Below are 12,664 nucleotides of genomic sequence, written 5' to 3' on the forward strand. Positions count from 1 at the left end.
CAACCGTACACGTGCGCACGCAGACATGAAGAGACGTGGCACATTTAGTAGGAACTGGAAGTAACATCAAGCAGGCTACTGTCATACTCATAATAGTGCTTTTTTAGAGAGGAGAATGTGGAAAATATTCCTCATGCTTCATTACATGTTCATGGTTGATAGATCTAATTTCCAACCTGTCAACCTGTGTTTTGGGGTCCCCCGATGATTCGCCTAATGTGCAACATTGTTTTCTCACTCAACAGTAAACAAACCAACATATAGGCTAGCAGAATATGTCACGCTTTGTGCATAGAGCGTGCCATGCCTGGGTCGCCTTCCTTTTCGGAGTTTTCCCCATGGTTGTTCTGTGATGTTTCTCTTCCCCCCTGCTGTGTGTGAGCACATATGACGTAATTTCACATCTATACCCGGTTAACTGCCTGCCATGCTGATGTGTCTCTATAATCTAATATGTGAGAAAGCACATGGCTTGTGGTACTGGTAGTTATTATACCAAAAGTACCAAGTATAGTGTACAGTATACACTTCCATCTCTGATCTGGCCCCATCCTACATCTCCGACCTGTGTGTCCCACAGCGCACCTTAAGGTCCTCAGACAAGGCGCTCTTATAGAAATCCCAACTTCTAAGTTGAAAACGAAAGGTGACCGGGCCTTTGCCCTCAGAGCCCCAACTCTTTGGAATGCCCTCCCCCTCGAGATAAGGCTTGCAGAATCCGTCCCCCGCTTCAAATCCCTCCTGAAAACTCACTTTTATGAAGCTGCTTTTAACGCCTAAACGTTTTCTAAACATTCCTTATTGTTCTAATGTCCTACTGCATTTCTGTACATTGCCTGTTGATTTATTTGTATTATTGTAAACTGTTGTTTATGGTGTGCACTGCATTTGTTCTTATTCTTTGTAACCTCGTTTTGAAAGGTGCTATATAAATAAAGGTTTATTATTATTATTATTATTATTATTATTACAGTATGTGACGTGTGTATCACACTGACACAGCGAGAGTGAGCGTGCATCAGTGCAGGGCTCTATATTGCTCTCTTCTCTCCGTTCTCACATGCAGTGTTGTTTTTGGCAGCAAATTTAGATTTTAGTTTTTAGTCATTAGTCTCTTGAAACGTTTTCATTTAGTTTTAGTCACATTTTAGTCACCTGGAATGACTTTTAGTCGACTAAATCTACAGGTGATTTAGTCGACTAAAATGTATTTTGGCGGGCCTTCAATATATACATTTTTCAGGAAATTAAGAAAACCTTGAAAACAAAGCAATACTGCCTCATCGATGTTGGTGGTGTGACTTTATATATTCTCAATTACTTGCATGAGAGGGGGAGAGGTGGTGGAGTTAGCTGTTTTAGCAGACAGTTTGAGGGTCCAATGGAGTTAAGAGGTTTTGTCCAAAGCGTTTTTACTACTTTCCATTGGTTCACTATTTTTGATACAACACACAGACGTAAATGGTGATCAATAGCACTGATTTATGCTAAAAAACAAATCAAAAACCTCAAAAATTGAGTTATGAGGTTTCCTCCCGACAGCAACTATATAGGTTATGTTGCATGCTTATATGTTTGCTGTCATGGTGGGTCTCTAAACACTGTTTTTTTCTCTATAGCTGCAGCCTCACACTTTATAGAACCTTGCAGTCTTTACTGAGCTGAGACATGGAGTGAGACCAAATTAACTGTGCTGAACATACACACACGCGCGCGCGCGCACACACACACACACACACACACACACACACACACACACACACACACACACACACACACACACACACACACACACACACACACATGCACGCTCACTGCATGTGGAACACAACACACCACACTGATACTAATACTAAAAGTATACGGTCAGAAATGTGCTCTGTTGCTGTCTCATCACAAACCTGTTTAAACCTGAAAAAAAAAACCTTTAAACCGCACAGTAAGTGCTGACAGTTGCTGCCTCTGCTGTGGTGCATCGTGTGTGTGTGCGTGCGTGCGTGCGTGCGTGCGTGCGTGCGTGCGTGCGTGCGTGCGTGCGTGCGTGCGTGTGTGTGTGTGTGTGTGTGCTCGCTCTACCAGTCTAATGGAAGGTGTGAAGCACTTATCTTGTCTTCTGATCTTCACAGCTTGAGCAACGTGTGGTCTCTTCATGTTCAGAGACCATGTTCATCTGGATGTTTGGCTGCACGGTTAGTGCAGGTACTTAGTAAGTAGTGACACTTTACTATATAGAGACAGTATATGAACACAAACAGTGGAGCATCTTGAAACATGTCATAAGTCTGCTTAACCCATAGACCTGAGATCGATTCTACTAATGCCTTCTAAATCCTGACAGTTTTCTGAAAAACCCATGTTTCTATATCAGTGGTTCTCAAACATTTTCATGTCAAGGACCTCAGAGATAGCCTGATGAAGGCCGCATAGGCCGAAACGTTGCTGTCCCTATTAAAGTTGGTTCACTGCATTTGAAGACAGTGTGCGGATGTTTGTTCCTTTTTCATTGTCGGGCACCGTATACCCTCTCCTACGCACCTGTCGCCTGTAGGTGTGCAAAAGCTTTGCTTTTTATGTCAAGAACCCCCAAAAATATATATATTTAATTGGCCGCCGACCCCCATCTGAAAATATGTTGTTCCAGGGACCCCCCAGAAGCAAAGATTTGAGTTAAAAACATTCACTCTGAAAGAATATATTCAAACATTTGGGCCACATTTTCATGATTTTTCAAAAATAGCAGACCTACAAGCTCTATTTTTCAATAGCTAAAGTACAACATAATGCTTAAAACACCAAAAGGGGTTCCCGCCCAAAATGGTTTAAAACTATATGAACAGTGAAGAAATCTACCTTAGTCCAGCACCAGCCAGGAACTGGATGCGCGCAAGGCCGCAAGCCACCTGCTTTTTAAACTAGTTAAAACTATATGAACACAACAAGAATGTAAAAGTCCTGCTAGGGACATTCTGTTACTAACTACTAACTACTACTAACTACTTACTATGCTATTAAAACATTGTAGTGACACGCCAGTAGCGTATGCAGGAATTATACAAGTTGGCCTCAAGAAAATAAAGCCTTTGTTAGATGAATATGAGAAAAACAAGTGTTGCCTATGGGGGAAATTGTGAGGAGTAGGGCACAATATGCTATAGAGGGTGAAACATGTACTTCCTTCTTCCTATAGTGCTTGAAAGAACTAAGCAAAAGATACATTATATTAATAAATTGTAAAATAAAAATGGTGAAAAGTAAATGTATTCTAGAAATGGCAGAATCATTTTATAGGGACTTATTCAGGAATAAGTGAATCTGAGAAACAGCTATGTGATGATATATTGATTGATGCAGCTTAAAGAGGCTATATTATTCAGCCTAACAAGAGCCCATGGGTCAGACTGGCTAACAGGGGACTTTTATAAAACCTTTTCAGAGGTGCTGGCACGGTGGCACCTATACTTATAAGGCTTTACAGGCATATGGAGGATGCAGCCCAGGTGTCACAATCCATGTCGACTGGTGTAATCACAATTTTGTATAAGAATAAAGGAAGAAAACTGAAAGTAGAGAACTACAGACCAATTCTGACTGACACTTTTCCTTTGGAAAGGTCAGTGAGACAAGGGTGCCCCCTGTCGGGCATCTTGTAGTGTTTCCACAGAACCCTTTAGCAACCCTGGTAACAAGTGACACAGATGAAATATGTGGAAATTCCAGGTACTATTGCTGTACGTTGCTGTTTCCCTATTAAAGTTGGTTCACTGCATTTGAAGACAGTGTGCGGGTGTTTGTTCCTTTTTCATTGTCGGGCACCGTATACCCTCTCCTACGCACCTGTCGCCTGTAGGTGTGCAAAATCTTTACTTTTTATGTCAAGGACCCCCAACAATATATGTAATTGGCCGTCGACCCCCATCTGAAAATATGTTGTTCCAGGGACCCCACAGAAGCAAAGATTTGAGTTAAAAACGTTCACTCTGAAAGAATATATTCAAACATTTGGGCCACATTTTCATGATTTTTCAAAAATAGCAGACCTACAAGCTCTATTTTAAGGTCTAAGGTCAGTGAGACAAGGGTGCCCCCTGTCGGGCATCTTGTAGTGTTTCCACAGAACCCTTTAGCAACCCTGGTAACAAGTGACACAGATGAAATATGTGGAAATTCCAGGTACTCTGAGGCAAATTAAATGGCTTCTGCATTTCTGCACCAGATCTTGGACTTTTCAGTAGTTTTAGTTTTAGAGATTATAGTTTTAAGCACTTAGTTTTTACATACAGTCTTGACACTAGACTGTAGTGGTTTTTTAACGCAAAAAAACAGATAAAACGTGTTTCTTTAAAGTCAATTCCTTCTGTCAGATAAGATTATACTAAGATCCCCTGGCCCTGACCCATATCGCCCAGCGTCCTAGTCGGATATCCCCATATATAGGGACTAAATATCCAACGAACACTCTCCCAGATCCGCTAATATGAATAGAAGTGAGAGTCTTCGTTACAGTTATTATACTTTTATACAACATGAGGAGGCGGGGATTAGATGCTAGAGTCGAGCAGCAGGATTGAAAGCTGTGATTTATTGTTGTTGAGCAGTAGAGAGCGCCAGAAGAACACTCATAGTTACATCTTTTGAAACGCTTCATTAATATGTTTGTAATCGATTCGCCATTATGTTACCAAACTTACCAATAATCATATAGTTGAATGCACAGCACAATGTATAGTTTTCACAACTGTAAAGGACACATACTGCCACCTACTGAACGGAACATTATATTGCATCTACAACAACGCCTGCTGCTTCCCTGTGTAGCAAAAAAGATCCCATAAGCCGGGAGGATGCTGACGGCCTGGCGCTGTGATTGGCCCCCTATCCTTTTATATACTCTATGTGATTGGCTCGTGCGTTGTCAGGGCGATACGCCACAGCCCCGCTGGTCTATGGGATCATGTAGCTTGTAGCTGCTTCTCTCCTCAGTGGGTCATCATCAGCCTCCAGGTGTGTTGTGTTCTGGTCCACAAACAACAACAACAACAACACCAACATGACTGCGAGGAAGTCGGGCTCGCGGCTGGACAACGAGATAGAGCGGTGTCGCTCAGAAGGACAATGGGACAAAATACCGGAGCTGGTGCGACAGCTGTCAGCTAAACTCATATCGAACGGTGAGTGGGACTCACTTTATTACTGTTGTGTTGGTTCATTGAGTCGTGAGCGCCACCGGCCGGAGGCCTGGGTTCATGATACCCAGAGCCTCGGTGTTTCCTGGCCGCCTGGAGCCCGGCTTGGTCGAGTGCTACTATAGTTCCGTAGCTCCATAGCCAGTACCATACTGCCGGTCACGACGGACGTTTTTGGGGCTGTTTAATTATGAACCTTGGTCCTAGACACCTCCCGTTTGTGTTTGGTCTGTGGCGTCTTTGTTTCCCCACGTCAGAGCCATTGGGTCCTGTTTTGACAGCATACTTGCTTAATAACAGACAGTAGTTTAGTTCATTGGCGTTAGGTGGCTAAGCTACATGCTAGCTAGCTGTCAAACTGGGCATGATGGTGAATGGTGGAGTAAACCATGCAATTACACAGCACAATATATTATTTTGTACCAGAACCTATGACCAGAACAGAAGTGATTAGCGTTTTACTGCTGTGTACTGTCTGCATGTGCATTGAGTCCTTAATTATGTGATAAATCAGGTATATGAGCTGAGCTTAATAGCTTATACTTTAAAGGTGCTCTGAAGGCATTCCTGATACAGTAATATTGTGTAACTGGCCATTTGTCATACTACATATTTCCATTTGTGACTGACTTAAAATGATAAATGGAGATAGGAAACATGTGTAATGTTTGGGAAATCTGATTAACGTAGGCTACCACATCTGATATGTGATTAGAACTTTCTCATTTCCACATCAGTTCACATCAGTACAAAATAAATATTGTGCAGAATCTAAGTAACTTAATTGTTCCAAGAGCAAGCTGAGTTAGCTTGACTCTGCTGACTATTTCTTTTTTTGCCTGTCTTTGTTAATTTTTGCCTGCACATATGGAACTTCGATCAGGGCTAGCATGCACCTGTTTTTTAAGGATTTGTTTTAGGCTTTTCTGCCTTTATTGATAGTATCAAGTGAAGATAGACAGAGGGAGAGAGAGAGGGGGACCCGGAGAGACATGCAGCAAAGGTCGTCGCGCTGTCAGGCCAAAGCCTATATGTGGCATGTGCCTGGACCACTTGGCCAGTGGGTGCCAGCGGGTGCCCACACCAGGTTTTTGACTTTTTGTAGTGGGAGTGCAAGCTCTTTTTCTTAAATCAAGTTCCCATCCATAAGTTCCTCATTACAACTGAAAGCTGACATAAATCATTGTGATGGCATAATACACATGGATTAAAGCGAAAATAGTCTATCTACAAGCTCTCATAGATGGACTATTTTCAGTTTGTTTTCTTTAAAGATTAGAGCACTTGAAGTGGTCAAACTAGCAATATGTTCAGAAGCATCTTCCATAAAATCTTAATAGTCTCGGTCGGATATTTCCCAAAAGCAAAGGTTAAAGCCTTGGTCTGTGATTTGATAAGATGGTTGACCATATGCAGAACAGAACACAGCAGGAACAATATTACTAAAACATCATCATTTTATAAATTGTGTTAATTGTTTAGGAAACGGTGCTAGTGTGGGAAGCTCCTCCCAGTGTGTGTGTGTGTGTGAGACGAATCACTTACACATTGTTTCAGATTTTATTTAGCTTTAATCTATGAATACATCTCTTGCTGCATCTCTTATCCGTTGACCATCTCCACTCTGCTACCACAACAAATAATAACCTAACAAACGGGCGAAATGCTGCTCAGTGACATTGTATGTAGGCATATTTAAGGTCCCTAGTGCACAGTTCTGCGTTTTTCTGATTTTTAGCAGCATTTCTCTGCCGATTTTACGAAAAACGCATTCAGTCTGCAAGGACCTTTACTACTCGCATATAATGCAAGGATGGCAGATTGGCAGGGAGTGCTTTGTTTAGAAGGCCTACTAAAAATCTGGTTCAGAAGGAGTCAAAGGTTCTAATCAATGATAGAAACCAAACCTTCATGGAGAAGATAAACAATGAACATAGCTTTTCTGTGTTCCTGCAACAAACCCCACTCACTGGTGGTAACCTTGCAGAAGTAAAACTGGGGTCACAGAGAGAAAATACAGAAAATGATCTGGCCTTGAAACAAGTTTTTCGTCTAGTAAAAAAAATCTTTGTTTTGTAACCGAAATGGGGCCAGAATGATGAAAGGTGACCAGAATGTAGCCTAGTGTCTTTGCTCCATGAAATGAAGGGGAAGTGTCAGTCCACCTCGGTTGTTGAGCGGTGTGAATAAATATACTGTATCGGGGTCCATTCATTAAGTCGTTGCATGTGATCCCCACAGGTCACTGACCAGGAACCATTTAAAGAGTTTAGCAACAGGATTACTGGTCAGTTCAACTTTGAGTAGTGTACACACACACACACACACACACACACACACACACACACACACACACACACACACACACACACACACACACACACACACACACACACAGATCGCACACAGGAGCTTTAGTGACCTGGCTTATACAGTTAATCCTATCCAACCTGGTATGCTAATATTATGCTCAGCAGTATTTTACACACATAGATTTATTTCTGGTGGTGGTGGTCTATTATCATTTATATTTATAATCACATTAGATTTAATTAGACTACAGACAGTAAATACAGAAGTGGAAGCTTGCACCATAGCTGTGTCCTGGCCTGTCGACTTCATTCACACCCCAACATCTTTACCACACAACTAATCCATGTTGCAAGGCTTGGCCAAATCTTGCAAAATACGGAGTGACATATCAGAAACTGGGAGCAGTGATCTAAATATGTTTTCAATGTAATGAGCCCCGGGATGCAGGGATGGTCTTTTAGATGAGTCCCAGGGACATTGTATGAGTCCCACTTCAAAGACGTTAGGAGTCATATTTTTGCCATTTGTACAAATTGCAGATTTAACTCCCATTTCATTTTATATGGTTATAATGTGGTTATATCCATGTAGAAAACAGAAGAAGAAATGATTATTATAACTAAAGCTAGCAAAATATCTAATTTCTTTTACGTGTATTATTTTGACTGTAAATGCACCCTATTTTAATCTCTGTGGGAGCCTGGGATTGGGTGACCTACGCTGTATTTATTTCCATTTGTTTTGCTGTTCTTCACTGTAGTGCTGCCACTGAGCCCTTTTTGTAGCTGATTTGCATTGCGTGTACAGTAGCACACCTGTCATGTATTTATTCAGACACATGCTGTTATTGAGCAAGCTGACTAGTCAATGAAAATGCATACCAAACTGTTACGTGAACACAATTGCACAGTGTTTCTTTAACCAGTGGTCCACGGAGCACTTGTGGTCCATAGCATAATTCCAGGTGGCTATGGGAAATGTTTATTCTTTATTTACTTTGTATAACTATTATGACATTTCTGAACTAATTGGAATAGTGTGGGGGGGGGGGGGGGGGGGGGGAGGCTGATGTAAAAATATTGACTCTTAAGGGCTTGAATGATACACTTCATTGCACATGGTGTCATGTCGCATGCTAAATTGAGCTAATCTACAAGCTCAAAACGTGTCACAAGTTGACACAACTAAGTGTAAACCTGTAAAAATGTGGTCCTTGAGTTAAAAAAAAGGTTGACAACAAGCCAAGTAGGCAACCCAAAGTTCATTCACCATTTCAGCTTAATTTCTATAGAGGATTAGAGGGTATGCGTGTGACGTCATCATCAAACCTGGAAGTTATGCAGGAACGCCTACTGAGTGGCAAAAAACTACTTTCTGGCCTTGACAACCCATACATCCAAACAGAAAAGTCCTTTCTGATTGCATTAAACAACGTTAAACAATGTTAAACTCACTTTGCATGTTGCTTTGCCACTCGATTTGCCACTCGATGGGCCATTCACTTTAAGCATGCGCATACCCTCTATAAGTGACAATGAGAGAGAGGGATAGGAAAGACAGGAGAGCAGAGAGGGATGATGACCTGCAGCGAAGAGCATCTGGTCAGCTTCAAACCCAGGCCAGCTGTGAGAAGGAGGACTATGGCCTTATTTTTATGGTATGCGCAAAAACATGCAAAAATAAGGCACAATTAAGCATTGAAGCAATGCACAAGAGAGACAGTTGGATTTATTTGTGCATCAATATCCCTCGGGGGTGGGGGGGGGTGCGCCAGTGAACCCCCCGTTGCTGTGTTCTTCTTCCCTTTTCTCAAACCACCCTCCCAAAATATAGTACAGTACCTACCTCTGCAAAGGCACTGCAGACACCTCCATTATGCCTAATTTACAGTATGCTCTGTTGTATGATGGTGTCACGCGCCGAGAATGTCCAATGTACTAGGCTGATGATGACGCGACAAAGTATAAATCTGGCTTTGTACCCCTGTGTGTGCCTACAGTTCACCCAGGTATTATCACAAGACAACTATGAATATGGATTGTGGATATGGGCCAAACAAGCTTTTGATCAGTTATGTGCATATATGTTTTTATTTGTCAATTATTAGTTATAAAGAGTACAATAAACCTGGTGTGTACTGTGGTGTGTTGTTTAGATGACCTAGGGGAGTTGCTGCTGGGGGAGTATAAGCTTCAGACCTACCTAAAGGAGCACCCCATCAAACAAGGCGCCAGTCCCCGAGGGACGAGACCTAAACTGGTGGAGGTCAAGAAACACCTCATAGCTGCTCTGGACAGAGGAAACCTCAAGGTACGGATTGGAGAGGGAGAGCGTTGAAACACACAATATCTACATGGTCAATTTATTGGCCATTTATTTCACTTTTTTTGACAAATTTGGTGTCGGCAATTGTGCAGGCGACATGTTCCGATTTTGAACCACTTTTAACCGAATCTATGCCACCCATGAGATATCTCGTGTTAAGCTATTCATCTGGTGTCCCTATTTTGGGCATGCCATTAAGCCAAAAAATCTTTAAAAATAGCAGATCTATTTGCTCACAACACACCGTATTGCGAGCTTGTCGATTGCATGTTTTTTGTTAAACTTCATTTAGCACTTTTTGATAAAATATCGGTCAAAACATCAGTAATTGGTGGAACAGCAATAGGATGTGATAAGGTCAATGATGTTGTTTCCGTCTCTCAGGCTGACTACCTGCAGGAGGCCAGCCTGCTGATGGCCAAACTCTGCTACGTGGAGGGAGAGTACAAGGAGGCTTTAGGTAGGCCCTGCACTTTGTTGTTGTGGTTTGGCTGCATAGTCCGAGTTGTCTCGCATAGCCGACGATCAGAGATCTCTGCCTACTGATGCAGTTGGGTGTTAATTTCGTCAACTAAAACCTTGACGAAGATTGTTTATCAGCATTTTTTTCACTGACTAAATCTACATAAAAGCGAAGCTATGATGACTAAAACTATGACTTAAGGTGGTTGCACACTGGACGTGTTATTCGGAAAACCGACGGAAAAACGCAGCTTAAAAATCCGAAAACGTGTCCTGTCCATTGTGCAGGGACCTTAAATGTATTGACACTTTCGTCAACAAAGAAGAACTAGATGAAAATGTTGGGGAGGCACTAGTGGAGAAGAGATCCAGTAAGTAATTTCATGCTTTGTTGTGAACTGGTGTCAATCTACAAGATCACAACACGTTGCAGCTTGTAGATCATCTATTTTCGGCACACCGCTAAACAGTGCTGCACAATTAATCGGAAAACGATCGAGATCTAGATTCAGACACGGGCCTGCCAATATTTTAAAATAAAAATGACTACTAAAATCTTATATTTAGTCAACACTAAAACTAGACTAAAACTAAAACATTTCAGATGACTAAAATATGACTAAAAACTGAATTTTATCCAAAAGACTATGACTGACACTAAATTAACACTGAATCCAACGATCAACCCAGCCAATGTACTACAGTATATGGGCTAGGACAGCAGTGAGAACGGCCGCTTAACAAACCTACAGCCGCTGCTTTGAAAATAAATGATGTCACCGTCCCTGATATATGCAGCTTTGCATTGCTACCAGTGTTGATTTCGACTAAAACTAAGACGAAACATGTTTGTCGAAACTAAATGGGAACTAAATGAAAACTAAGCTATGATGACTAAGACTGCTGTCAACAAATAAAAACTAGGCTAAAATGTTAGGAAGGGACTAGTGGACAAGAGGTCCAATATAAGTCATTTTATACTTGGTTGCATGCTGAAAATAGCCGATCTACAAGCTCACAATGCGTCGCAGCGCGATGTGTTGTGAGCTTGTAGATCGGCTATTTTCAGCAGGTGTAAAATCAGCCATTACGACGGCATAAAAGCCCGCCAAATAATTTTAGTAGATTAAATCAACTGTAGATTTAGTCGACTAAAAATTAGACTAACACTATAACATTCCAGGTGACTAAAACTAAATGAAAACTATTCAAGAGACTACGACTAAAACTAAAATCTAAATTTGCCGCCAAAACAACACTGATTGCTACGTTGTATAGGTGGAGATCTCTGAGATTGACTGGCGATGTGAGACGCATGTACAGAAACAGCTGCCGAATCAATGATTCTGTAAATGTATGATGTGAATGAGTCTTGCTGTTATACTGTATGTACGACTTCATGTTGGACTTTGGTGTGTGTGTGTGTGTGTGTGTGTGTGTGTGTGTGTGTGTGTGTGTGTGTGTGTGTGTGTGTGTGTGTGTGTGTGTGTGTGTGTGTGTGTGTGTGTGTGTGTGTGTGTGTGTGTGTGTGTGTGTGTGTGTGTGTGTGTGTGTGTGTGTGTGTGTGTGTGTGTGTGTGTGTGTGTGTGTGTGTGTGTGTGTGTGTGTGTGTGTGTGTGTGTGTGTGTGTGTGTGTGTGTGTGTGTGTGTGTGGGGTGTCCCACTGCGGTCCCACTGCGTAGTGTAGTGTGGCATTCATTTCCGCATTGTGTATTTCCTACTTGGTGGCGCTACAGCTTTGTTCCTCAAGTCTTTGAAACCTTGACTGGTTATTTTCCCACAGGATTTCTTATTTGTTCTGAATCCACTTTCAAAGCCATTTATTTATTTATATACTTGTTTATTTAAGCCAAGAAAAAAACAGACTATTATTTTTGTGAGCTCTTTTGGTCTTTTGTATATTGTTTACAAAAAACTGCTAAATAAAGTTAGGGGGAAAAAAAGAAAATGGCTCAGCGTAAAGGTCTTGATATAAGTTTGTTGCATGCTGTGTCGCGCACCAAAGTATAAATCCGGTTAACCACTTCAAAACCCTTTCACTTATGTTGACCGGGGTTGGCCAGGGGTCTTTACTTGGTCCTCCTGCCTCTTTCCATCTACACCAAATCTCTTCGCACCCAGGACAAGGACGCGAGTTGGGAACCTTTAGAATTTAAACTATTCCGGTTCCTTAACAATTCCCTCTTAACGGTTCCCTTTAACGATTCCTACAGTTGGGTGCCACCGATATTGTCCCTTATCATTTGACCCATTTAGGCCTGACCTCAAAATTTTAAAAAATCCTTCTAAATCCTCCAGTTTTCTGAAATAAATATTTTCACGATTTTTCAAAAATAGCAGATCTACAAGCTCGTAGTGCGCCACTCGGTGGCGCGCTATGA

At 41.7% G+C, this 12,664-nt stretch overlaps 1 protein-coding gene across 2 annotated transcripts in view; it reads left to right on the forward strand.

The window, feature by feature from the left end:
• Positions 1-4,928: 4,928 nt before the first annotated feature.
• Positions 4,929-12,664, forward strand: part of ttc7b (tetratricopeptide repeat domain 7B) — a 45,313-nt gene continuing 37,577 nt past the window's right edge. For both annotated transcript variants that reach the window (XM_079528404.1, XM_079528405.1), the window contains exons 1-3: positions 4,929-5,168; positions 9,652-9,806; positions 10,206-10,281. In XM_079528404.1, coding sequence (XP_079384530.1) covers positions 5,048-5,168; positions 9,652-9,806; positions 10,206-10,281 — 352 coding nt within the window. In that variant the 5' untranslated portion in view covers positions 4,929-5,047. The remainder of the gene's footprint in view (positions 5,169-9,651; positions 9,807-10,205; positions 10,282-12,664) is intronic.

The sequence above is a fragment of the Electrona antarctica genome (genome assembly GCF_951216825.1).
Source record: "Electrona antarctica genome assembly, chromosome: 18".
In the NCBI taxonomy this organism is placed as follows: domain Eukaryota; kingdom Metazoa; phylum Chordata; class Actinopteri; order Myctophiformes; family Myctophidae; genus Electrona; species Electrona antarctica.